Raw genomic sequence first — 23,672 nt, 5'->3', positions numbered from 1 at the left:
ACCTAGGTAGCTCCCGTCCAATTAAGTAACCCGCATGAGATTAACTTAGGTAATCAGAGCCCCTCCAAAATATCTAGTTAGTGCACAGACCATCTTGTTCCCGTCCAATCCGCAATCCGCAATCCACAATCTGCCCGCTACATTCGTGACGATTTCTCAAGCTAGAAGAAAGCTCCCATCCAATATCATCCAGACTTTCGGAGAAGCTTAAGAAGCAGCGGATCACGAACGAAACGCGAAGCACCCCGAACCCGCAGCAATGGAATACGGTCTCAGGCAGATATACCGATTTGCGGTCCCCGCGGTTGGCGCCGCGGCTCTTCTCCAGGCCTCCATATACGACGTCCGCGGCGGCTCGAGGGCCGTCATCTTCGACAGGATACAGGGAGTCAAGGAGACCGTCGTCAACGAGGGCACCCACTTCCTAGTGCCGTGGCTCCAGCGCAGCATCATCTTCGACGTCCGCACCAAGCCCAGGAATATCGCTACCACGACCGGAAGCAAGGATCTGCAAATGGTCAGCTTAACGCTGAGGGTGCTGCATCGCCCTGATGTCAAGTCCCTACCCAAGATCTACCAAGTGCGTTCGTCCTTCTTCTTATTCTTTGCTTAAGCTCCTCTGAAAAGACGGAGACAAGCGCAAAAGAAATCTACAAGAGAAAGAAAAAAAACAGCCAGAGCTAACCCAACTCCCCCCTCCCCCAGAACCTCGGCACCGACTACGACGAGCGTGTGCTCCCCTCCATCGGCAACGAAGTCCTAAAGTCCATCGTCGCACAATTCGACGCCGCAGAACTAATCACGCAGCGTGAAGCCGTATCGCAGCGGATCCGGACGGACCTGATGAAGCGCGCCTCCGAATTCAACATCGCGCTCGAGGACGTGTCCATCACCCACATGACCTTCGGCAAGGAATTCACCAAGGCCGTCGAGCAGAAACAGATCGCCCAGCAGGACGCCGAGCGCGCCCGCTTCATCGTCGAGAAGGCCGAGCAGGAGCGCCAGGCCAACGTCATCCGCGCCGAAGGAGAAGCTGAGAGCGCCGAGACTATCTCCAGGGCTATCGCCAAGGCTGGCGACGGCCTCATCCAGATCCGTAAGATCGAGGCAAGCCGCGAGATCGCTCAGACCCTGGCTTCGAACCCCAATGTTTCCTATCTGCCGGGCGGCAGCAAGCAAGGGGGCAGCAACGGGCAATTCTTACTTTCGATGGGCAAGGCATAAGGCTGGCTAGGAGAAGATATCCAAAAAATAGGGTTATGTGTATATTAGCAATGAACTGCCCGATTCTCCACTTCGGGGTACGAATAATGTATTACAACTAGTAAAAGCACGGAGTTCGTTGTTGATGATTAAATATTTATTCATTCCTGCGTTCCTTATCGTATTCAGACGAATCTATCAACGTAATACGCCCCAAGCAAATGACACGATTCTATAGCCCGTCCAGGAAAGGCTAAACGAAACTACCAGCGCCGTGCGGTATAGTGAAGTAACCTTTAAAACCCTTACATGGAACAATGGGCAATTTCCTCCATCGGACGGATGCCTTACTTCTTTGCCCCTACTACTGTCCATGCTTCATCCGGCGGAACGATTTCTCCATCTTGTAGGGACCAACCCTTCATTCTAAAATCCTTCCACTCATCCCGCACCTTTAGTCTAACCAGCTCCCCTGCGGCTCTGGCATCCTCTGCGCTGTCGTGCCCCTCTGGTGTAGTCTCGTCCGCTTCCTTCTGGATCTTCCGGTTTAACAGTGTTTCCATCAACATCCTAAGACCGTTTCTATGTGGCAAGCCTCGCTTATGCGGAAATAGTAGGACTGAGTCAACGCAGGTATGGTGGATAATTCGGGAGGCGTTTAAGTCGTTCTCGAGACCATGCCCTATGAGAGGGGTCTCGGGAGAGATAAGTGAAAATAGGAGGTCCCGTGCCGCCTTGGGGGACGGAACGAGCTTAAGTTTTGGCTTGTGCTCAGAGGTAGTGGAATTTGGTTTATGATCGTCTCCTGGAGACCATCGTTCGGCAGAAACCATATCCTCGGGAGTCACGCCAGAGTAACGAGTATTCAGATCCAAAACTTCCCCGAACGGCTGAACAAGGATATCTAGCAACAGCTCGTAACTAGGCCAAGATACTGCTGTCAATCTGATGAGCTCAAGTCCATAAACGGTATAACCCATCTCGCAGTCGAAGCACACGGCTCTGTCCGCGGGGATATTCGGATTAGGGGGAGTCTCAGCAAAGTTGAGTAGACTCGCAAGCCGGTTGGGATCTGTTGTCTTGAAAACGTGAGTAAGTGCCGTAGTACATCCTCCCGAGTCATCATCAACATTTTGGTGGCAGCAACGATATTTCTTCTGGCTTTTCGCTAATTTACCAGGTCCTCGCTCCGTAAAATAAACCTTGCCCGGATGATATGTGCAAGAACCATTAGATGTCAAAGCTCCATCCTCTCCTCTACGACCAGGGAAGACCTGGAACCGTCGCGTACATCTGTCGCATACCTCCACGTTACCGGAAGCTTCGACGCTTTCTTTGGCTTTTTCGATGTCCTCAACTGACGGGATCGAAGCCACATAGCCATACTTCTCGAGGCCATCGAGAGGCCAGACCAGCCTATGCAAGAAATCAACCTCCTGAGCCGGGGTTAAACCGGTAACGACGGGTTCGGGCGCAGCTGGTGAATTCCCTTCGTTCTGTGCGTTATTATCTTTAGTAGCCAGCATCCTTTCCTCTTTCCATTGGGCAACGGTCATGCGCTTATACGCCATGATTTTGTTTCTGATGGCGTTAGCATATATCTGGAATCGCTTGATTGCTATCTCTTGCTCGTCATCGAGCGTCTTCACGATTAGTTCCTGGTCGGAAAGAACCAGCTTCGATACTGCTTTATCGGTATCCTTCCTCAACCCGGTGTTCAAGCGGACGTATTGTTCATGTAGAGCCTTGACGAGTTTCAATCGGGTGTCGTGCTTAGCTGGCGATGACTTGAGGAGGCGGGGATTTAGTGCTTCTGGTTTCTTAGGGGTTGGTTTGGGTACTGGTTTAGATGATTGCCCAGTAGAGGAAGGTGTTAGGGTATTGCGTGTGTGTGTAGAGTTTGATGAACTCTTTAATCCTTGAGCTTTAGAAGAATGGTTACCAACCAGGCCCTCATTTTGTCTACTATCGAGCTGGCTGGTTTCTCCAGTTGAGATACGGTGCTTTCGGTCTGTAGTGAGTGAAGGCTTGGGCATTTTACTAACTGCCGGTTCGTTTTGAGGAGACATAGCCCTTTGGGGTTTTTTAATCTGAGACTGTGCTGACGCAGGTTTCCCGGATGCTGTAGGTGACCGCTCTTTTGGTTCTAGATGTGACGATGTTGAGTCCAGTTTAATCCTTTTTCTCGGCAAGGCTTGATCCAAAGATGGTGTAGCGGTTGCATGGACGAGCTGCTGCTCCGAGCTTTTAGCAGTCGGAGCTATATTGGCATCTTTATTATGCTTGAAAAGGCACTGAAAAGCATCACAGTTATCCCCCGCCGGGCAAGGCAAGTTCTTAAGCGCCGCCAGGGAGCCAGCCATTATGAAAACACGCCAGGATTCTACACGACGTAGCGGCGGACGAACAGATCAAAGGGCGAAGCGGCGAGAGGATAAGATAGGACGATAAAGTCGATGAGTCAAGGATGAAAGCAAAAGTGGTGATTTCCGATATGGTTGAGACGGGGAATCCTAACAGATGAGTTGTCACTTGCAGCTGTTCTACCCGAGTCTCTCCCTCAATAATCGATACGTTAAACGCGAGAAACTCAAGAGAACAAGGCCCGATACGCGTGTATCACGTTAGGAAATGAATCTCTCCGTTGTTATCAATGTGATATTTAGGATGGCCGGTCCTAAATCCTTTAGTTCTACGTATCTAGAAGGCAGAATGATATGATGTAGTTTGGATTCTCATCAAAATTGGAATCGGAACTTGAACATTCAAGTCAGTGTTGAATGTTGAATAGTGGAATACAAAGTAGAACGTTGTTGCCTTTGAGGAAAACTGGGGCATCTTATGTAAGGTTGTAAGGCCGATTGGTGCATGCATGTGCCAATCAAACCTTATTTGCTGTGAAGTAACTACGAAGTACAAACATATCCCTATGAGCTTTATCGTCTCGAAGATCCGTATGCAAGGTATCGTACCTTATCAGTACTAACGAAGCCCTTACGTCAGCCTTGGATGCCTGGTCATCCTACACGTACATACACTGATACAGCAATATGTTCCAGCACTAAAGCTCTGTGTGGTTATACTATCTTATGTACTTCGTACATACATATCTCCTATATCGTCCGGATGAGACGGGGTTAGCAGTCGGAATACAAGGACAAGGACCACCGATAGCTACCTTTTTAGGACACAAGGGCAATCTCATCTGGCCGAAGGCGTTCCTTGGTTTGATTACTTGTTGCTTTACGATTAGATCCTTAAAATTTAGAACTTTGTCCACTGTTGCTTCACAATAACGAATGTTCGCGCAATATAGATACATTTATTATGGAATATACCGGTGGTAGTTTGGAGGCAGATCACCTCTGCGTGCTTGTTCATGGGGTATGTTGGTATCATCGAATCCCTGCCACCACCACCACCCCCCTTTACGTACTATGTACGTAGTACAATACAATATAAATACAATAGTGTAAGTGCATTGTATATATGCACGTCATTACTGACAATTTTACCAACCCTTTAGCTCTGGGGCAACCCGAACCATATGAGATCGGTCGCGAAAGCGCTGAGAGACGCCTATCCCGAAGAAAAACTCTACATCCTAGTCGCCGAACGAAATGCCGGCAGCTTTACATACGATGGCATCGAACTCGGAGGCGAGCGCGTATGCCTCGAGATCGAAGAAGAGCTAGAAAAGATTAAAAGTAAAGGCGGCAAGATAACAAAGTTCAGCATTGTTGGATATTCTTTAGGAGGCCTTGTTGCCCGCTATGCCGTTGGGTTACTCGAGATGAGAGGCGTGTTTCGTGAGGTAGAACCAGTGGTACGCACGATCCGTCCAGTCTGGTTAGAATCTCGTTTTTTACTTACCAGTAACATCTAGAACTTCGTAACATTCGCTTCGCCGCATCTTGGTGTTCGATCTCCTCTAAAGGGGTGGCTTAACAACGTTTGGAACGTCCTAGGCGCACGTATGTTGTGTATGTCTGGAAGACAATTGTTCATAATTGACAACTTCCGCGATACCGGCCGACCGTTGCTCGAGGTGCTTGCCGATCCCGAATCGATCTTCATATCAGGATTAAAGAGATTTAAGCGTCGAACGCTTTATGCGAATGTAGTTAACGACAGGAGCGCAGTATATTATACCACATGCATAGCTAAGACGGACCCATATACAGACCTGAGTAAAGTCAAGGCCAATTTTGTTGAGGGATACGAAGACATTATATTAGACCCTCTAAATCCAGTAGCGCCTCTGGTTTCCAAGAGCGCCGGTAAAGCCATGGCTGACATCACTACGGGTAGCCCTTGGAATCTACGGACTGCGTTGTTTATATCCGCGCTAGTTGTTTTTCTCCCAGTTGGCATTGTCGCGTTTATAGTCAACTCGATCGTGCAAACGTTCCGTAGCTCGAAGCGCATCCGATTACATGAATCGGGGCTCGCAGGTATTCAGGTCAAGGACTACCGAAGTCCAATTTGGATCAAAGATATCCGCGGTACTGTGGAAGATGTCTATGAAAGTCTTAATAACTTGCAAGGGGAGTCGTACCTACGAGCATCGGACGACGAGCGCGACGACGGTCAACTGGACAAGGCTGAGACACAAATCATAGCCTTGGAACGGAAGAAATCACATCCGCAGTTCCCAACTCTAGCTCTAGCACCCTCTCAGTTTCTGATGATTGATGAACTAGACAAGGTTGGCTGGCGGAAATATCCTGTCTGGATTCATCAAGACCGACATAGTCACGCTGCTATTATCGTCCGATCCGACACACCTCGATTTAAGGAAGGTCTTGTTGTACTTCGACACTGGCTTAGCGGGGAGTTCCTGATCTAATCCGTAGCTCATGGTTTCTTCGGGTACCTAGAGTCTAGACTACTAGATTATACCGATATAAGGCGTTGGATGGAGAATAGAGAATAGAGTTATGAGTGTATATTGTGTTGGAATGTGCTTTTGAAGAGATATACATGAAGCGTTTGTCAAATAAAGTTACTTTGATTTCTTAAATTATGTAGATTATGTAGAATTCTCAACTTAGCCTTTCAGCTAATGAAGCCTTGATTGTCATTTCGGTGTGTTCCCAATACCTCCGTTAGAGTGTGCCGAGACACAGATCACTAAATACCTAACTAGGTTTTTAGAGACTGGCCCTCGAGGTATACATCATAGAGGGTTTATACGCCTTGAATCTAGAATTCTTCCCATCGCGTTACTTTAAGTCGTAGGTGTGATAATATTGCGACTACCGGCCGAACGGGACACAAAATATGCTAATCTTCCCCTTACTCAGATCTTAGTGTATCTCAGATACGGTTTGACCTCCCTCACATTACCAAACTTCTTCTTGGCATCCTCGGTGCTCACGCTGGGTGGTACGATGACGTCGTCCTCCAGATGCCAGTCAACAGGTGTTGTAACACCCTTCTTGTCGCCAGTCTGGAGCGAGTCAATGACGCGCAGGACTTCAGCGGTGTTACGACCCGTGCTAGCGGGGTACATCATAGTAAGTCTAATTTTCTTCTGAGGATCAATGACAAACACGGAGCGAATCGTGAAGGCAATGCCCTTCTCATCGATATTGCTTAGGTCCTGAGCATCTACCATATCGTACAAGAATGCGACGCGGCGGTCGGCATCGGCGATAATAGGAAACTGAAGGTTTGTGGAGGACACCTCATTAATGTCGGCGATCCAGCGCTCGTGCGATGACAAGTCGTTGGCGCTCAAACCGATCATTTTAACACCGCGACGTTCAAACTCGGGGGCGAGCCGGGCGAACGCGCCGAGCTCAGTCGTACATACTGGTGTGAAATCGGCTGGATGTGAAAATAGGATGGCCCAAGAACCACCGAGCCATTGGTGAAAGTCAATATCTCCATGCGTTGTCTTGGCTTGGAAGTTGGGTGCCTCGCTACCGAGCCGTAGACGAGGCTGCTCCGACGGTATGGTCGATGAAGCCAAGAAGCGGCGTGAGACTGGTCGTTGAACCCAGGACTTCAGGGCGACTGGAGATGTCGTAGCTTTAGGAAAAGCTAGACGTGGGGTTTGCGAAACAGCGCGTAGTGCGCTTCGGGCTAAGAAAGTTGCCATAATTCTAATGGATATTTTAGTGATAGAACTGACTCACTTATTATAAGAGTATAAGAGATAAGTTAGAATGCTTGTTTCCGAGTGTCAAGTAATGTAGAGTATATCCATAATTAAATTTTTGTGATGATTTAATGTTGAGACGATGTAATCGCCATTGCGCATTGGAGGGGCCGCGGGGCACTGGGGCGTTATTAAGCTTATGTGGACCTAACTCTTACCTGATACGGACTAGTACTAAGCTGAAATGCAGGGACCAGCCTACGAGCCGGGAGAGCTACCAAATCGCTTGCAGGAATTACAACACCAGAACTGCAACACCCTGATGCATCAATGTGTTGAATGCAATACGCGGCATTCTAAGACCCACCTAACACATAGATTGAAGGCTGCGGTATAGTCCTCGCTCAAAGCACAAGGCTAGCATCTAACGGCATGGGAATCCATCAAGTGCATCAAGATTATTCCCCTATATTTTCAACTCAATGCCTCCTCGGCCGGTAGTATCGCCACCGCGACGAATTACGAGATCCTCACTCGCGCGCTTTAGGTATGGCGACGACGGCCCTAGTAGTAAGAAGGAGAATTCGACTCCTCCCCCTGCGGATATCGAAGATATAGTCCCGAACACAGCAGCTGTCCGGAAGCGGAAGCGGACCACTACTCTCCTCGCAGCCTCGTCGACCTCGCCGCGACGCATGGTCAAGAAGGAAGAAGAAATCGAGACGAAGGTGACGGCACCCCCAGCAAGCAGACGTCAACGAAAGCCAGCTCGGAAGACCGTCGATGCGGATACCGGAGAGGCAACAGTCAGCGCGCCCTCAGACTGGGAAGAAATATACGATGCTGTCAAGGCGATGCGGTCTCCCGGCGGTATAGCGGCCAATGCGGCTGTCGATACGATGGGCTGTGAGCGACTTGCGGATACTACAATTAGCCCGCGCGACCAACGTTTCCAAACCCTAATCGCGCTTATGCTGTCGTCGCAGACTAAGGATACAACCAATGCCGTCGCCATGAAGCGACTGCAGACCGAGCTTCCCCCGCATGCTCCTGGTGCTCCTCCGGGCCTTAATCTCGAGAACGTACTTGCAGCGGACCCGGATCTAATCAATAAGTTGATCTGGGCTGTCGGTTTCCACAATAACAAGACCAAGTATATAAAACAGGCCGCGCCGATCCTACGCGACCAGTGGGGTGGCGATATCCCAAACACGATTGAGGGCCTAGTTGCGCTACCTGGAGTCGGCCCTAAGATGGGATATCTCTGCCTGTCGGCGGCGTGGGATCGTACTGAGGGAATCGGCGTCGACGTTCATGTACATCGTATTACAAACTTGTGGGGGTGGCATACAACTAAGAACCCCGAGGAAACGCGACTTGCGCTACAGAGTTGGTTACCGCGCGATCGCTGGCGTGAAATAAACTGGTTACTCGTCGGGTTTGGACAGACTGTTTGTCTACCTGTTGGGAGGCGGTGCGGCGACTGCGACTTGGGTCTACGCGGCCTGTGCAAAGCCGCCGAGAGGAAGAAGGTCCTTGAAGGGAAGAAGATCCGGGAAAGCATTCAAGCCGAAAAGCTTGAGGATGATGGATCTATGGTAAAAATTGAAGAGCTAAAAGAGGAAAAAGAAGTACTTGAGAAAGACATTGTTGTAAATGAGACTGTAAAAGATGAAGAGAAGGAATCAATGTCCGCAGATCAATCCGAAGGTAGCCCGGAGCCCAGTCCGAAACAAAGAAACACAATACCAAAACGGCAACGGAAGTCAAATAAAACATAGCACATGGTGTTATTGTATAGGTCGATCACAATGTAGGATATCACGAAGCGTTGGGGGAAAATGTAATTAATGGGTGGAAATCAAATATTCATCAGGGAGGTCTTAACTCCAAATAGGAGAAAGTCTCATAATTGCTTAATCATGTATGTACAAATATCGTCCAAAACTGAGAATATGCTCCCTCATAGGAGACTCGTGGATTCATACAAGCCGACTCGTTTCTGGAAACCTCGAAAATGAACTCGGGGGGAGCCCAACTTGTTCCGCCTGCGCCGTCGCAGGCCTAAATGAAATACAAACTGCCCTAAGCCAATGCCCGGACGCCATGCTCATAGAAGAGTAATAAAATAGATGCTGACCAAGCCCCAACCGCAGGCGGCCTCGGCCTCTTATCGCGTGCAGCTAACGGGTGTCGTGATAGGGAGATGGGGTTTGGTAGAGGCGAAGACGGTGTCGCGGGCTCGCGGTCGGACTCCCGGCGGGGAACGACGGCGTCGTCTAGCTGCCACATGAGACGATCGAGGGGCGGCCCGGTCCTTATACACCCCGGATGACTTGCGTCCGCTCGGCCTCGAGCTGAGCCGCGTTTCGCTCGTGCGATTCTTTCTTGCACTGCATTTGCCATCTGGAGTTAGCACACCTGAACCTGAACGGGGACATGAACCACCGCATTCCTCCTCGAGAAGACCGGAATCTTCGAGATACTCGGCCAGCCCGACCAGCCACCATTCTGCGGCCCAGTCGTCGCTGTCGCCGGATTCTGAGGGGGTTGGGCTCATGCTTACGTCTTCTAATCCGCTGCACTTGTGATCCTCTAGTAACCGGTGCTTCGCGCAGAAGTGTCCGTCGCAGAAACCGCAGTCGCCGACGATTCGCTGGGCGGCGGACTTGCATTCCTTGAAGTTGCAGCGGGGCTTCTGGGGCGCCATGTTGTTGTTGTTGGTGATGATGGTGATGGTGATTGTTTGATCTGGTTGTTTATGGTCGACGATATTGGTGGTGATGAAGATGACTGCTTGTCTATCTATAACCGGCACGAGACGAAAAGAATAAAATTTCCTCGTCTTTGTTGTTGGGTATTACTGATCAGCGGACTGCCGAGTTGGGAATAGGTGGAATGAGAACCAAGGGAGAATGGCTCGAGAACGGGCTAACGGTCGAATGTCAGAAAGGCGATCCCCTTTAAATAAAAGAACTCGAATGATGGCAAACGCGGTGGAGAAGACCAAGACGCCTTGACCATGCGAAAAGGAGGAATAATAAATAGAGGCTGAACTGGATAGGTTCACGTGTACATGAGTGTTGTAGGTAGTATGTGTGTATTGTGTGTGTGTATTGCAGGTGAATGAACCTCGGGCCGTGATGGGTCACTTACAGAGTCGGGCTCAGATCGTAAAGCTTGGCACCTATGAAAGGAAGTTGCCTGTTGTTATTTTCCGAGTGATTAGGTCGAGATAGAAGTAAGTGAATGTAGATGGAAATGGAAATGTAGGAGAGGAAGACGAAGACGAAGACGAAGTTGATGATGACAATAAGGGAGGGAAAGTTGCTTCTGACAGGGAACAGAAACAGATACCCTTTCGTAGTGTACGGAATAGTGTATGTATGTATGTATGAAGTGACTGACTCCTTACAGTATGTACTTGTGGCGGCGAGAATGGAACCGTTTGGAACGAGCTAGTGAGGTGGAAAGATGAAAAGGATGAGGCGAACGGTTCCTTGTTGGATTTGCGATCGTCAGTTTGCCTGGTCATAAGCCAACGAACCAGGGACTCTAGGGACTCCAGTTCACTAGTGTAGCGGGCAAGTCGTCTGCAGGTATCAATTCTGATGACGACTAGGTATTCCGCGCAAGGCTCCGAAAACGGGAGGCAAGCCGATTAGGTATAAAATATAACAGTCTAAGTGGGATATGCCGTATGTAGGGATGCACGTATCAGCGAAATACCGGGGGCAGGGGGGGGAGAATTACACTACGGACAAGGACAAGGAGACGACAAGGACCGGGGGTCCATTTGGAGATGGAGAAAGCATACATACATCCCATTACATCCCCATCTTGATTACGGATTACACAGACAAGTCATCAGAGAGTACCTTAATTCGGGAATTCGGCGTAAAAAAAGGAAGAAAAGACAGACCATGACAACTCGTACGTACATAAGCGGTGATGGTGGTGATGACTTACTTACCTCTAATAAGTTCGAAACTCTGGTGGACACACGTTGGGCCATGACCGATATTGAATTCATATTAATAAATATTGGAGGTTGGCCTGACCTGAAAAGCCACAGGAGGACAATAGATATGAGAAAAAAAAAAAAAAAAAAAAAGGAAACAAGCACTGCCGGGTTAGTACGATGTAGTTCAGGAGATATGCCTATATGTATGTATATCTCACGCCATACGGGCGATAAACCCACCGAGAAACCCGCCGGATATCGGGCAACTATGTAGGTATCTATCTAGCGTAGCAACGCCGCCTCCGGATCTACTGCATCTACATATGTACTACATACATGGGCTATGGCAGGGAAGATAAAAGAACGGCGTCGGCTAACTGAGACCTTCATATACGTGATCAGTCGAGCAAATAGATAAATATGTATGCACCCCTTCCACCGCAATGCTTACTAGGTAGTTGAAGCGACCGGTTCCATTCGCCGGGCTTGTTTCTCGAGACTCGCCTCTCAGACTGCCACATGTCCGCCCGTCTACTAAACAGATTTTTTTTTTTTTTTTCACTTTAATTTTATTATACCTCACTCAGCACGGGTCGGCTTTGTTCGTTGTCGTTGTTGTCGTGTCAGAGTGGAACATGCAATGCTGCTTGATCAACTTGGCAACTGAAACCTACCTAATAATAATATAAGGTAGCCAGACGGATTGCTCGCGGGAGGCGTACCCCCGAATAGTTGAAATGTTGAAATGTCGCCAACGACTCGCCTACATACATAGTGGAGCGCGACGACGTTGGCGCTGGCGTTGGTTAATGAACTCTATCGACTCGTACATACATACATACACACAATCAGTCAGTCAGTCAGTCAGTGGTATTACGGGGATTCGAGGCTAGGATACCGATTACCGCCTCCGAACGTAACCAACCTCCAGGTTACTAGCTACCTAGTAAAATACGAGCACGCGAGGCTAGATTCCGTGCTACGGCCTGCCGTTATCGTCTGTGGTGAAACTAATATGAAGGTAATCATCATGAAGTGTTCCGCGCCACACAGACGTCGAAATGACTAGGTTATCTACCTACCTAAAGCTAGGTATGTATGTATTATGCTGACCGACTGACTGACTGATTGACTTGACTGAACTGACTCCTACATATCTCGTGTGCACTACGTCCGTATATGTATGATGCCGATCCAGATCACCCAACCGGTCCGGCCAACGTGTAAGACAATTGGCCACCAAGAACGCCTACACATCGACAAGCCTACATACATACATACAATATCGAGCTAGCGATTTGAATAACTCGTTTCCGCGTATTTTATACGTTAGGTACCTACCTAGATACCTACCTACAACTCTCATTCCCCCATACGTATTCCGTAGTATATACATAATCTCTGTAGCTTAGGCGCTTTCTGCGGGAACCCATCGATCATGTGGTGGATATTTGCGGAGAATTGGAGCCCACACTGCGATGCAAGCAGGGTCTCGAATGATGACGGCGCAGGGGTCTCTTTTATGTATGTACATGTGCATACCTACGGTATTTTAGGGGCTCTCGATGAATATCATATGCCTGACTTGGCTTGGACTCCCATTCATGATGGCTTCCTTTGCTCGCTCTAGTGTAGCCTCTATATAGGATCTAGACCGCCTACATACATCTAAACCTATCCGAGATACGTATAACTATTCACTAAGTTGGTGGCTTCTTTGGTATCCATCTCTTTAATTCTCTTCCCGAATTTGTGTGTGAGTATATGGAACAGTACTATTCTCGTGTAAGACCTTCCAATATCGACAAGAAACGCATGGCATGTTCGTATCCCATTTATATGTTAGTGCCCGTTTTATGAAAGAGACCACGGGTTGGCTAATTGGCAATGCTACAATCGCCTTGAACTACGGGCTTACTAGGAGAGGAGGCTCTTACGATAACTTTTGACATGGAAGCTGGTGACTTTTTGCGTATTAGCAAAACTTCAAGATAGCTGGCGAGAGACCTTTACACGCTAAAAAAAAAAAAAAAAAAAATACGCCTCATTATCACGCGGGCGAAAAAAAAAGGAGTAAATTGTTCATTATCAAAGGACAATATTCATAAACTGCTTGGACTAAAAGCTAGGGATACACTTTGCGACTTAATTTTCATGACTCGTCAGACCCATTTTCATAAGATTCCAAGTCGGCTCTATAGGTAAGATATTGACTCAAGTGTCATTTTTTATTCCTTCATGGTCACAACGCAACGAATGCAATCGCCCGCCTTCATCGTCTCAAACGCGGTGTTAATGTGGTCTAAATCTTCGCGGTGAGTGATGAACTCATCCACCTTTAACCTACCTTCTAGATAATCGCTGACAAGGCCGGGAAGTTGGGATCGGCCCTTGACACCGCCAAAAGCGCAGCCCTTCCATACACGACCGGTGACTAGCTGGAATGCTGTGCAAAGCGTTAGTTTCTAGGCGAAGCCTTCCTCTGGGTAAGAAAGGGTTGAAACTTACGTCGAGTTGAAATCTCTTGACCGGCAGCAGCGACGCCGATGATAATACTCTGACCCCAACCCTTATGGCAAGCTTCCAATGCTGCTCGCATCACGCCAACGTTACCAGTACAGTCGAAAGTGTAGTCGCAGCCACCATCGGTCATTTCGATGAGTTTTTCTTGAATCGTTTGTCCATCCAACTTGGTAGGGTTAACAAAGTCGGTGGCTCCAAACTTCTTAGCCCATTCTTCCTTGGTTGGGTTCACGTCCACGACGATAATTTTACCCGCCTTCTGTGTAACGGCGCCCTGGACAACCGAAAGACCAACGCAACCAGCTCCGAAGACCGCGATATTGGAACCCTCCTCAACGTTGGCCGTGATTCTCGCAGCACCGTAACCGGTGGTGATACCGCAGCCTAGAAGGCAAGTTCGGTCCATAGGAGCATCTTGCTGAACAGCAACGACGGAGATGTCGGCTACGACGGTGTACTGAGAGAAAGTCGACGTTCCCATGAAGTGGAGAAGTGGTTGTCCCTTGCAGGTGAAGCGTGAGGTGCCATCCGGAAGGACACCTCTACCCTGGGTTGCCCGAATCTTGCCGCAAAGATTCGTCTTGCCAGACTTGCAGAACTTACATTCCTTACATTCGGGAGTGCTTTTGATCGATATTAGCCCAAGAGATAGCGAACGTAAGGAGGGTAGGGTTGAGCCTACTAGAGTGCGACAACGTGGTCGCCCGGCTTTACGTTGGTGACACCCTCGCCGACAGATTCCACAATACCGGCTCCCTCATGTCCCAAGACGATAGGGAATGCGCCTTCTGGGTCCTTGCCGGATAACGTGTAGGCATCTGCTCCACTGTTAAACGGGACATTCGGACTTGATTCGGGATTAAGACTTGGCAAGATATACCTGTATGACAAACTCCCGTATAGACGATCTGAATTCGGACTTCGTGGGCTTTGGGCGGCGCAACTTCGATCTCCTCGATGCTGAGGGGTTTGCCAGCTTCCCAGGCGACAGCGGCCTTACACTTGATGGTCTATCGTGTAGAAGGAAGTAATCAGCTTTAGACCTCTACTAACAATGGATCGTGTAGACAGTAAAGCATGCTATACAGCATGTGTATAGCAGTTTGGTATATTCTGGACGTATAGGTAGGATATACTACGCGTATGCGCGGGGTAAAGGGGACGCGCTCATAAGAACTTGGAAGGGATATAGGGGAGTTAGAATACGAACCTTTCCGACGGTATCAGCCATAGTGATGTTTAGGTAGATTTAGTAAAAACAAAGAATTGTTATAATTGAATCTTTCAGTTCAGTTTTGAAGAAACTGTAAGAAAATCTGTGAGAAAAAGAAAAGTCCTTGAGCTATCAACTTTTATAATAGATTGCTCAGCTACTTCTTGGGTTGCTTGTTTGATGCGGAGTTTTCCTGCTCGAAGTCTCTTTGACCCCACCACTGGTTATTCTTCAGGTGGGGGAGCCAGAGCCGGCACGGCAGTGAGGAGAGAGTGAGACTAGGCCCCGGCGAGCGGGTAGTACAATACACGCTTAACCTACCTAGAGGCATATGAGATGAGATAAAGGGAAAGGAAAAGATAAAAAAAACTTTAGGTTAGGCTGTTTTACCTTGCATCTTGATGTCACTTCTGCGATCATCACGGCTGCTAATACCATTAGGTAGTATGAGCCTATTAGTATCGCATTAATACCGATTCCTGACGCTGCACACCTGCATTCCCGACACATCTATTTCCGATATGCTCCAACTCAATCTGCGGAGAGATTATGCGATATCGTCAACCGGCATGTTAAGAAAACGGGAAACGGAGGAATTATGGACAAAACTCGGCATGTGTGTACATCATAGCCTTGTAGAAAGACGTTAGCTTGTCCTGGCACCTTATCCTGGCGAAGATAAATGAGTCAATCGGTCTGGCATGTAGCGCGTCTTCTCTCATCGAAATGCATCAAAGGTGTGCGATGCATTGCTGTAATGTCCGGTGTACGGTTGGTTATTGTATTGTATATGATAAGTCAGATATTGAAAGGTATGGATGCGCGTAATAGTACACCTTTCTGGTCCTTTTTATTAGTTTGGAGTAACTTGGATGCTGTAAAATTCAATATCAACAAGGCTGATAGAATGCAGCGCAGATGAAGATAGGAATGAATGGCATGGAGAAGTGCCATTTATATCAATATCTCAGACGAGAACCCGGAGGACTCTGTACCTACGTGAGTTACCAGGTTACCTACCGATTGTACGGTAAAAAGATGGGTTACGCACTGTAATAATCAATTCTTAAGAGATAGGTACAAGGTACATATAGTATGGTCTGTGCTTATGTAGGTAACAGTAGGCAGGCTGGCAGGGACAAGCTCCTGCTTGTGAAGTTTGTATGCGCTAAGTAAGTGTAGGTATGTACCGCGTCCTTGAAGCTTCAGCGTCGCGACGTAAATTTTTGTTTGGCTCACCTTCTTTCATACCAGCTTTTATAGCTCCGAGCAGCAACACCAAACACGCCAACGCTAGGTATTTTCGATTCAATTTACGACCCAATAGCGCTGATAGCCTTATGGGGTATCTTCGCTAGACTTAATCTCTGTTTATGGTGTTATCCTGAAGTCATTTCCAAGTAGCTGTCGAGCTTCACATCTATCAATATGGCCTTCCGATTTGCAGGCTTAACAAACTCTTCGCCCTCTACGCCAGAAAGGGGCTCGCGAAAAGCTTCGTCTGGCTTTGGCTTCTCCGCAGACCATCCATCAACGACTCCCATCGGCCCTCCTCCACCTTCATCTACCGCATCCTTTACCCCTGCCGGCGAGCCGTCTCCCTCATTCTTACAGAGTTCCATTGGAGCCATGTCAGGCGCCTCAAGCACATCGAGTAGGATCAAGGCCCCAAATTTCGGAAAGCCAAATCCTTCCCAATCCAAATCGCACTCTAGAAAACGTAGCAATGCGCCCCTAGGAAGATCAATTCAGGGCTCTACTTCAAGACAGCCGTCTGGCTTGAGCAGAGAATATCGCGGGGAGAGAGTGGAGGAGGATGAAGATGATGAAGGAGAAAAGAAGCGAGGAAACATAGGAGGCAGGACTTACGGCATGCTACTTGACGATTCGACTGAAGGCGAAGATACCGAGCCTGACAATACGGATCCTCTAGACGATGATGAGGGTTCGGAAGCGGACGTTATGGAGGAAGGTGAAGGTGAAGATGAATATGATGTAGAAGAGGACCTGCTGAGGGAAATAGCTGGCACTGGGCCGTATGGCGATCTACTATCTGATGGTGATGCGGACATGATGATGCTCACAACAGCCGCTGCGGACGAACGTATCAGCAAGGAAGCCGAAGACATCTTCCGCGCTTCTTCCATGCGCTCTATTAACGCCCGAAAGCGGGAGTTAAAGTATGCGGCCCTTGCGAAGGATCTCTACAGCCAATCTCCATTTGCAGATGTGTCCGAGCCGGACAACGTCATTATACAAACCGAAGAGCTCGTCAATCGTCTCTATGATGAGGGTGTCGGTCCTGAAGACGACGAGGAGAGACTGGACGATACCCTGGCTCAAGCCTCCGTTAGACTGGTTAATGAGATATGGGCCCCCCACGTGGAAGAACTCCCCAAAATCGACGATGAACACGCGGCCAGGGTAGGACCGAGTCCCTACGCCCCGAATTTCGAGAAAGCCTTCTACCTAGCTGTACTGGTACTTCAGATTCATCATACACCAGCAAGGAGAGACGATTTTGGAGATATTAAAAATATAGCCTTGCCCGCCGTTCTTTTTGACTGGCAACGCGCAGAACACAATCTCGACCCGGATCAAGTAAATAACGTCCTGCAGCATCGCCCTTCACCCGCGGCCCATGGGCTTTTCTGGCAAGTCGTTTTTAATGCTCTCGTGCGTGGTGACATAGCTGGGGTAATACAACTTCTCAGAAAGGCTGGCTGGGAATCTCCTAAGAAATCCCCTCGCGGCGAACCAGTCTATGGTGGCCAGGTTTTATTGAATATTAAACGTGTTGTTGAAGATCTATGTTTGGTCATGGAAATATGCCCTGCGATGAGCAACGATAGTTGGGATATTCATAGTAGTGACTGGACTTTGTTCCGTCTAAAAGCTAAAGCAGCTAAAGAAGCACTCATTGGGTTCACCGAAGGCAAAGAACGGGCTCTTTCCTCGAGTCGATTTGGCGAATCCGACTTTGCCGATTCTGTGGACGGACGACAATCACTCTCGGGGCTTGCTCGAAGGGCAGAAAGCAGGATCCCTTGGGATATCTATGAAAATCTTCAGTCCCTTTATGCGATTCTCATCGGAGAACCGGACGCTATCCTTGCGGCCGCAGAAGACTGGTGCGAGGCCACGATCGGCTTATTCGGTTGGTGGGATAACAGCCACAACAAGCGGAATCTTGGCCTGTCTCATTCAAGGTCACTTCAATTACCTAGCCAATCTGAGGCGGGTGACGATTTCCTTGATCGTCTTGCTCTTTCCCTTCAGACTGCTACGGAGGCTGATTTCCACTTCGATCCCGCTGACCCTGTTGAAGTGGCAGTTGCCTCTGCGTTTGAGAGCAACGTCGAAGCGGTTATTGGGTTCTTGAGATTATGGTCACTCCCAATCGCGTCGACGGTAGCCGAAATTGCCTCGTTGGGCCGATGGCTCCCTCCTCAAGAGCCACAAAATCTTATTAACATGCAAGATTTTGACATGGAAGAATTGGAGGTTTTAGGAATGAATCAGAGCACGGGGCCCGACGAGAAAGATGGGATCAAAGATACTACTCTAGTCCACTATGCTCGCGGACTGAAAGATCGCAAGTATATAGCGGGCACTGGTCTGCATGGAAAGGTCTCACGGGATGGATGGGAAATGGGAGTCCAGGTTGTGGGCCGATTGGACTCTCCCGAGCGGTCTGAGCAGCTAGTACAGGAATTGCTCCAGAGTGTTCTTAGTACCATCGACGAGTTTTCTCGTGAGACTGTTGACAAGATATGGCGGCTGCTGAACGAACTTGGAATGATTAACTTTGCGGAAGACACGGCTGAGGTATGTACACGCCAACACGCCAACGATAACACTATACTAACACATGCTAGACTTTCGGAGATATATTAGCAAATGATACCTTCCGCTATGGAGAAGCTCTATGGTATTACTCCTTGGCTCATCGGCCTGGTAAAGTTCGCGATGTCCTGAATACGCTAATGTCTATTTCACTGGTGGAATCTACAACGTATCCGCCGGAGAGTGAATTGGACAGCACTCTAAAACAGCTGCTAAAGGAGCGCACAACAACATTAGAGAAATTTGCGAAGCAGGATCTCGAAGCAGCAGAACTTCTTGGTAAGATGCTAAGCGGGTACGCTACACTCAGGAAATTCTACGAGCTTCGTGATGGAGATAATAAAACAAACCCCAAATCCTTAATACGTCGCCAACAAGCCGCCGCTGCACTGGTAGCTGTCATTGCTAGCGCTGATGACAATATTCGAGGAGGTTTGTACGATGACTCGCGCGACGCGGTTGTCAGCGAAGATTTCTTGCTAGCACTGCTCGGAGAAGCATCCATCTTCGTAGGCCAATCACCACCTGTGATTACTCTCGATCAAATCGATACACTTCTTAAGGCGATCGAAGATATTCAAACCGTTGGGTCCCGGGTCTACGATGCTTCCGATGAGTTTTTTAAACTAGTCCTCACATCGGGACACGGAAAAGGGTCTACGCCGGCAGATCTTCTCAAGCAGTCTACTTCTTCCTTGGGTGGCAGTTTTATGATGACTGGCAGTTCGATGATAGCATCCCAGCTCCACCAGTCTGTAATGAAAAGCGGTGTCATTAAGGGCCCTATCAAGCGGGCATGGGATTGGAGAACAGGGGTGTACTCGGCTAGCAGCTCTGGAGATGTACTTAAACAGATCAGACTGGGTTTAACAAGAGACCTAGCAAACCTGTGGTTAGAACAGGCGGATAGTGTCATCTTGTAATGGCTGAATGGTTCGTAGGATGATTTGGTCGCAATAGGAATCGTCATAATTGGCTCATAATTGGCAAGGCATGTTGGTTGGTGCTCGGCGGCGTTGGGAGAACATGGTGATTAACGAATAGGGTAGCACCGTCCCCGAAGAAATGGCCAATGAAAAAGTTAATCTGCCTTGTTAGCAGAAAATATGAATATGAATAATGGGTTGTCATAAGATTATTGAGAACTTATTGCACCAACTTTGAGGCACCTCGGGTGCCAAGTCCGATATACCCATGATAGTTCGAATGTAACCTTGGTCCCCTCACTTCCCAGAGTAGAAACTTGCGTACGCAGACTATTAGACTCGACGCTTCGTCTATGCACGACACTCCACACTTGTATTATAGAGGGGGACTAACAAGGTGCCATTACTATACATTGCAATGGCTCGACTTCGGCCCTTGGCTATTCGGCGTTACTGTTTGGTGTTTTAACATCTACATATATATGCATATATATTACTCTCTTCATATTTCTCATATCGAGCTCAGTTAGAACCAATATATTTCAAGCTCTAGTTAAAGCAAAGAAGAGATTGGATAGCTAATACACTAAACCTCTATAAACTATAGGATTAATATATTAAAAAGAAGCAATGGGTTTCTCGGAGGAAGCAATTAGTGAACTCCGCTCTATCGTAGAGCAGACTGTTATCAGCGGCGGCGAGTCAACTGCGTCTACCGTTCCCGGGACAGTCGCCGTCGTCGTGGACCGAAACGGGAACGAACTATTTGCCCACGCGGCTGGCAAGCGAGGCATTATATCAAATGAAGCCATGACGCTAGACAACGTATTCTACCTAGCTAGCTGCACCAAGGTAATCACAGGGCTTGCCTGTATGCAACTTGTCGAAAAGGGCGAGCTGAAACTAGACGACGCGGCTCAAGTCGAGGAGCTATGTCCAGAGCTGAAAGATATCAAAGTTCTCAAAGATGATGGAACTTTCGAAGACAAGAAAAGAGGGATTACCCTAAAAATGCTGTTAACTCATACCTCGGGGTTTACTTACTCATTCTTCAACGAGACGTTGAGGGATTGGAGTCTTCCTGTTGGCATTGATGAGTTCTCTGGCGATATTAAGGATATCCTGAAAATCCCTCTGCGGTTTCAACCAGGCGAGAAATGGGAATACGGAGTAAGTATAAAGACCAAACTAAGTAACCAGTTCCAATAGTTAACAGAACGAAAACTGACCTTAATAGATTGGCATCGATTGGGCTGGAATCGTCCTACAGAGGAAGACTGGGTTGACGCTGAATGAGTACATTCAAAAGAACATCTGCCAGCCACTCGGCTTGGAAAACATCAACATGATACCGACGCAGTCTATGAAAGACAACCTGGCACATATGCACCAAAGGCTGCACGACGGCAAGCTCATTCCTCGGGACCACCTACTCCGGCGACCCCTGATCGTCTCGACCCCCCAAGAGATCGCCGACACGTTCAACAGCGGCGGAGCCGGTCTCTTCGCCAAGCCCCAGGAATACACTCGTAAGCCCACCACCCTCCCTCCAACCTAATCTTCGAAAACTACCTGCTACGTATAATGCGTAGTTAAACGGGGAATTAAACTAACCCGCCCCACGCAGGCGTCCTAGCAGTCCTCCTCAACGACGGGACCTGCCCCAAGACCGGCGCCAAGATCCTCGAGAAATCAACCGTAGAGCAAATGTTCACGAACCAGATCCCCGAGTTCCCCAACTTCGGACGGCAGGGCATCGCAGCGGCGAAGCCGGACCTGACGCACCCGGCCGCGGACTTGTATCCCGTGCCCGGAAACGCGCCGCAGGGCTGGGGCTTGACGTTTATGCTGAGCGGCGCGAGCCCGGCGACGGGCAGGTCGGGCAAGACGGGGAACTGGGCCGGGATAACGAATCTGTACTGGTGGGCGGATCGCGGGCACGACGTCGCTGGGATAGTGTGCACGCAGATCCTGCCGGCTCATGACCCGGCGGTCCTGGGGTTGTGGTTCCAGCTCGAGGCGGCTGTGAATAAGCATTTGAAGCTGGCTAAGGCATAGGTTGGGTAGTCTTGAGACTACTAGCTTAGGAAGTCTAAACACAACGCCGTGTCATTATAGGTGACGAGGACAGCTTTCACTGGTCAAATGGACTGAGTGGTTTGGACTGGGGGGTTGACCAAATCAACCAGCTTGGCTGACGTGGGTGCTTTTCTATACCTACTAAATAGAGAGCACTTTCAAGTTTGAACTTAGCGGATAGTCCCCGGATTATAATGTATGGATCCGGGGGCACACACTAGTGTAAGTAGGTATCAAATTGGCTAGGTTAGGAATTTATTAATTTACGTTAGGTCCAAGAATAATCATAGTGAAAACTCGATAATAAGAAACGTGGCTTAGTTTTTATTGTGCTGTAAGTCTGAACTGAAGTCCTAACGAAGGTTTCCCCTTTATGCGAGGGTTCTCTGGCCAGCATTCCACCCCATACGTGCTTGGGAAAGCGCGTCAGGCCTAAACTGTTGTAGATGATGATATGCCAAAGATACTTAATATCTGTAGCTAAGATAGAAACCGATTGTAGCCGGATTACCGTCGTAGTCTATATTGGGGTTTCTCCAAACCATAGGCTCTTTCTCCATAGCGTCTCCAGTGGGTTCGGTCTTCCCCCTTTAGCCCCCCTTTAACATTCGCCTTAACTGCCTCTGTAGGTCGTATAGCTATAAGGAGACAGCAACAGTGGCACGTGGTAATGCTGGCCTTTTTCGACGGTGACCGAGACCAGAACTTCGGGAAAGAAAGTGTTTCCCTCGCCGAAGTAGCTCCCTGTGTCGAAGCGTAGAGTCCAGGTAGACTTAGTTTCCACCTCGCTCAACACGTCGTCCAGAGTGTAAGTAGGTACATCTCCTGACGAGTGGATGCTGGAATATGGTAGCCAGGCCTTGATGCGGCCGTCGTCATCAGTCTGGGATTCGAAAGTCTTTAGAGGAGCATGTCCGCCTTCCAGCTTGACGCGGACCCCCTTGGCTGGCTTGCCTACGGAGGTGTCCAGAATATGGCAGGTGATGATGTCTTTGTCGTTTGCCATTGGGGCCCGGGTGGTGATGACTTGGACTTATATTGGAGGTGTTTAGACTGAGATGGTTCTGATGTTTGCTTCCGAGTTGACCGCAGGTGAGATGTCCTTATTTACTTGTACTCGAGAGCCACGAAATCCAGGAGGTCCTATTAGACTATTAGACGGTGAGTCTAGTAGATAGGGGGTAGGACAAACGAGGCGGAGCGGTTCGGCGGGGCTGTGATGATATGCGGCCTCTCTCCTCCGAACCGAGCAAAGTAAGTAGGCAACTAATAGAGAATGTGTGCCTATAATACCCGGAATGGTGAATGGCGTCTGAGGATGTGAGAATGTGGTATGTGAGGTATGCGAATAGGGGAGATTAAACTCGAGGTAATTGGACACCTGAGGTAAGGCAAGGGCAGGGTTGTATGTAGAGGTTGTATGTAGGTAGAAGGTTGCGAGGGGAGGTTGTAACGCTAATTCCTATGTAGGTACCTAATGCAGCTTTGTTTTTAGGCCTGATTGCTCAGGTGTTCCAGGTGTATTGTATTGTACCCCGCTAGTAATAACCACCGTGGGGTGAGATACGTACCTGGGTACCTAACAGATTGGTAATGTTTCTTTATTTAGAAGCAAAACGTACCTAATACAGTATTAAATACAGTTTGCATACATTATAGATTTCCCCCCCTATTTCATCTTTCCACAGCTGTGGTTGGTATGTATGTTACAACTTACATACAAGGACAAGCCCACATGACTAGCTGCAGCTTGAAAGAAACAAATAAAGGGCTGAAGCCTCAAGTGCGACATCACAGCCTCTAAATGATCCC

The 23,672-nt window shown here is 48.6% G+C and overlaps 11 protein-coding genes across 11 annotated transcripts; 5 read left to right on the top strand and 6 right to left on the bottom strand.

Moving 5' to 3' along the window:
* The first annotated feature begins 123 nt into the window (after positions 1-123).
* Positions 124-1,338, top strand: F5Y00DRAFT_230924 (band 7 family-domain-containing protein). Its single transcript, XM_048006962.1, has 2 exons — positions 124-580; positions 706-1,338. The coding sequence occupies exons 1-2, from the start codon at positions 260-262 to the stop codon at positions 1,222-1,224; spliced, it is 840 nt and encodes a 279-aa protein (XP_047867249.1). The 5' UTR covers positions 124-259; the 3' UTR covers positions 1,225-1,338.
* Positions 1,339-3,983, bottom strand: F5Y00DRAFT_230923 (uncharacterized protein). The gene has a single exon (XM_048006961.1). It carries the CDS (start codon positions 3,564-3,566, stop codon positions 1,551-1,553), a length of 2,016 nt encoding a protein of 671 aa, XP_047867248.1. The 5' UTR covers positions 3,567-3,983; the 3' UTR covers positions 1,339-1,550.
* Positions 3,984-4,125: 142 nt separating this feature from the next.
* Positions 4,126-6,279, top strand: F5Y00DRAFT_19693 (DUF676-domain-containing protein). The gene is made up of 3 exons (XM_048005278.1): positions 4,126-4,675; positions 4,730-5,029; positions 5,090-6,279. Exons 1-3 carry the CDS (start codon positions 4,583-4,585, stop codon positions 6,050-6,052), a joined length of 1,356 nt encoding a protein of 451 aa, XP_047867247.1. The 5' UTR covers positions 4,126-4,582; the 3' UTR covers positions 6,053-6,279.
* F5Y00DRAFT_230919 (mitochondrial peroxiredoxin PRX1) lies at positions 6,195-7,460 on the bottom strand. The gene has a single exon (XM_048006960.1). It carries the CDS (start codon positions 7,307-7,309, stop codon positions 6,506-6,508), a length of 804 nt encoding a protein of 267 aa, XP_047867246.1. The 5' UTR covers positions 7,310-7,460; the 3' UTR covers positions 6,195-6,505.
* A 140-nt stretch (positions 7,461-7,600) lies between these two features.
* F5Y00DRAFT_230918 (putative DNA repair protein NTG1) lies at positions 7,601-9,150 on the top strand. The gene has a single exon (XM_048006959.1). The coding sequence runs from the start codon at positions 7,792-7,794 to the stop codon at positions 9,088-9,090; it is 1,299 nt and encodes a 432-aa protein (XP_047867245.1). The 5' UTR covers positions 7,601-7,791; the 3' UTR covers positions 9,091-9,150.
* A 134-nt stretch (positions 9,151-9,284) lies between these two features.
* F5Y00DRAFT_19543 (uncharacterized protein) lies at positions 9,285-10,315 on the bottom strand. Its single transcript, XM_048005248.1, has one exon. The coding sequence runs from the start codon at positions 10,017-10,019 to the stop codon at positions 9,480-9,482; it is 540 nt and encodes a 179-aa protein (XP_047867244.1). The 5' UTR covers positions 10,020-10,315; the 3' UTR covers positions 9,285-9,479.
* Positions 10,316-12,977: 2,662 nt separating this feature from the next.
* On the bottom strand, positions 12,978-14,808 carry F5Y00DRAFT_230911 (uncharacterized protein). Its single transcript, XM_048006958.1, has 2 exons — positions 13,782-14,808; positions 12,978-13,719 (listed from the first exon to the last, which is right to left on the bottom strand). Exons 1-2 carry the CDS (start codon positions 14,275-14,277, stop codon positions 13,502-13,504), a joined length of 714 nt encoding a protein of 237 aa, XP_047867243.1. The 5' UTR covers positions 14,278-14,808; the 3' UTR covers positions 12,978-13,501.
* On the bottom strand, positions 14,363-15,663 carry F5Y00DRAFT_19494 (chaperonin 10-like protein). Its single transcript, XM_048005237.1, has 3 exons — positions 15,400-15,663; positions 14,479-14,806; positions 14,363-14,419 (listed from the first exon to the last, which is right to left on the bottom strand). The coding sequence occupies exons 1-2, from the start codon at positions 15,517-15,519 to the stop codon at positions 14,507-14,509; spliced, it is 420 nt and encodes a 139-aa protein (XP_047867242.1). The 5' UTR covers positions 15,520-15,663; the 3' UTR covers positions 14,363-14,419; positions 14,479-14,506.
* A 513-nt stretch (positions 15,664-16,176) lies between these two features.
* Positions 16,177-19,978, top strand: F5Y00DRAFT_19483 (uncharacterized protein). Its single transcript, XM_048005235.1, has 2 exons — positions 16,177-18,837; positions 18,888-19,978. Exons 1-2 carry the CDS (start codon positions 16,438-16,440, stop codon positions 19,776-19,778), a joined length of 3,291 nt encoding a protein of 1,096 aa, XP_047867241.1. The 5' UTR covers positions 16,177-16,437; the 3' UTR covers positions 19,779-19,978.
* A 259-nt stretch (positions 19,979-20,237) lies between these two features.
* Positions 20,238-22,131, top strand: F5Y00DRAFT_230900 (beta-lactamase family protein). The gene is made up of 3 exons (XM_048006957.1): positions 20,238-20,951; positions 21,019-21,310; positions 21,409-22,131. The coding sequence occupies exons 1-3, from the start codon at positions 20,412-20,414 to the stop codon at positions 21,837-21,839; spliced, it is 1,263 nt and encodes a 420-aa protein (XP_047867240.1). The 5' UTR covers positions 20,238-20,411; the 3' UTR covers positions 21,840-22,131.
* F5Y00DRAFT_230898 (Hydroxyisourate hydrolase) lies at positions 22,132-23,344 on the bottom strand. The gene has a single exon (XM_048006956.1). It carries the CDS (start codon positions 22,864-22,866, stop codon positions 22,474-22,476), a length of 393 nt encoding a protein of 130 aa, XP_047867239.1. The 5' UTR covers positions 22,867-23,344; the 3' UTR covers positions 22,132-22,473.
* Positions 23,345-23,672: the final 328 nt, after the last annotated feature.

This window comes from Daldinia vernicosa, assembly GCF_022497035.1.
Source record: "Daldinia vernicosa strain CBS 139.73 unplaced genomic scaffold F5Y00scaffold_11, whole genome shotgun sequence".
NCBI lineage: Eukaryota > Fungi > Ascomycota > Sordariomycetes > Xylariales > Hypoxylaceae > Daldinia > Daldinia vernicosa.
Note: the sequence above shows the minus strand (reverse complement) of the source record. Positions and strands in the feature narration are given on the sequence as shown.

Bases quoted from the DNA above. Each gene is read 5' to 3' on its own strand.
- F5Y00DRAFT_19483 (XM_048005235.1), top strand. From the start codon at position 16,438: ATGGCCTTCCGATTTGCAGGCTTAACAAACTCTTCGCCCTCTACGCCA. The intron at 18,838-18,887 runs GTATGTACACGC...AACACATGCTAG, and splicing joins TTGCGGAAGACACGGCTGAG to ACTTTCGGAGATATATTAGC.
- F5Y00DRAFT_230918 (XM_048006959.1), top strand. From the start codon at position 7,792: ATGCCTCCTCGGCCGGTAGTATCGCCACCGCGACGAATTACGAGATCC.
- F5Y00DRAFT_230923 (XM_048006961.1), bottom strand. From the start codon at position 3,566: ATGGCTGGCTCCCTGGCGGCGCTTAAGAACTTGCCTTGCCCGGCGGGG.
- F5Y00DRAFT_230898 (XM_048006956.1), bottom strand. From the start codon at position 22,866: ATGGCAAACGACAAAGACATCATCACCTGCCATATTCTGGACACCTCC.
- F5Y00DRAFT_19543 (XM_048005248.1), bottom strand. From the start codon at position 10,019: ATGGCGCCCCAGAAGCCCCGCTGCAACTTCAAGGAATGCAAGTCCGCC.
- F5Y00DRAFT_230911 (XM_048006958.1), bottom strand. From the start codon at position 14,277: ATGGGAACGTCGACTTTCTCTCAGTACACCGTCGTAGCCGACATCTCC. The intron at 13,720-13,781 runs GTAAGTTTCAAC...CGCTTTGCACAG, and splicing joins TCAAGAGATTTCAACTCGAC to CATTCCAGCTAGTCACCGGT.
- F5Y00DRAFT_230919 (XM_048006960.1), bottom strand. From the start codon at position 7,309: ATGGCAACTTTCTTAGCCCGAAGCGCACTACGCGCTGTTTCGCAAACC.
- F5Y00DRAFT_19693 (XM_048005278.1), top strand. From the start codon at position 4,583: ATGGGGTATGTTGGTATCATCGAATCCCTGCCACCACCACCACCCCCC. The intron at 4,676-4,729 runs GTAAGTGCATTG...CCAACCCTTTAG, and splicing joins TACAATATAAATACAATAGT to CTCTGGGGCAACCCGAACCA. The intron at 5,030-5,089 runs GTACGCACGATC...AGTAACATCTAG, and splicing joins TTCGTGAGGTAGAACCAGTG to AACTTCGTAACATTCGCTTC.
- F5Y00DRAFT_230924 (XM_048006962.1), top strand. From the start codon at position 260: ATGGAATACGGTCTCAGGCAGATATACCGATTTGCGGTCCCCGCGGTT. The intron at 581-705 runs GTGCGTTCGTCC...CCCCTCCCCCAG, and splicing joins CCCTACCCAAGATCTACCAA to AACCTCGGCACCGACTACGA.
- F5Y00DRAFT_19494 (XM_048005237.1), bottom strand. From the start codon at position 15,519: ATGTGTCGGGAATGCAGGTGTGCAGCGTCAGGAATCGGTATTAATGCG. The intron at 14,807-15,399 runs GTAAAACAGCCT...TCTACACGATAG, and splicing joins AAGTGACATCAAGATGCAAG to ACCATCAAGTGTAAGGCCGC.
- F5Y00DRAFT_230900 (XM_048006957.1), top strand. From the start codon at position 20,412: ATGGGTTTCTCGGAGGAAGCAATTAGTGAACTCCGCTCTATCGTAGAG. The intron at 20,952-21,018 runs GTAAGTATAAAG...TGACCTTAATAG, and splicing joins GCGAGAAATGGGAATACGGA to ATTGGCATCGATTGGGCTGG. The intron at 21,311-21,408 runs GTAAGCCCACCA...CGCCCCACGCAG, and splicing joins CAAGCCCCAGGAATACACTC to GCGTCCTAGCAGTCCTCCTC.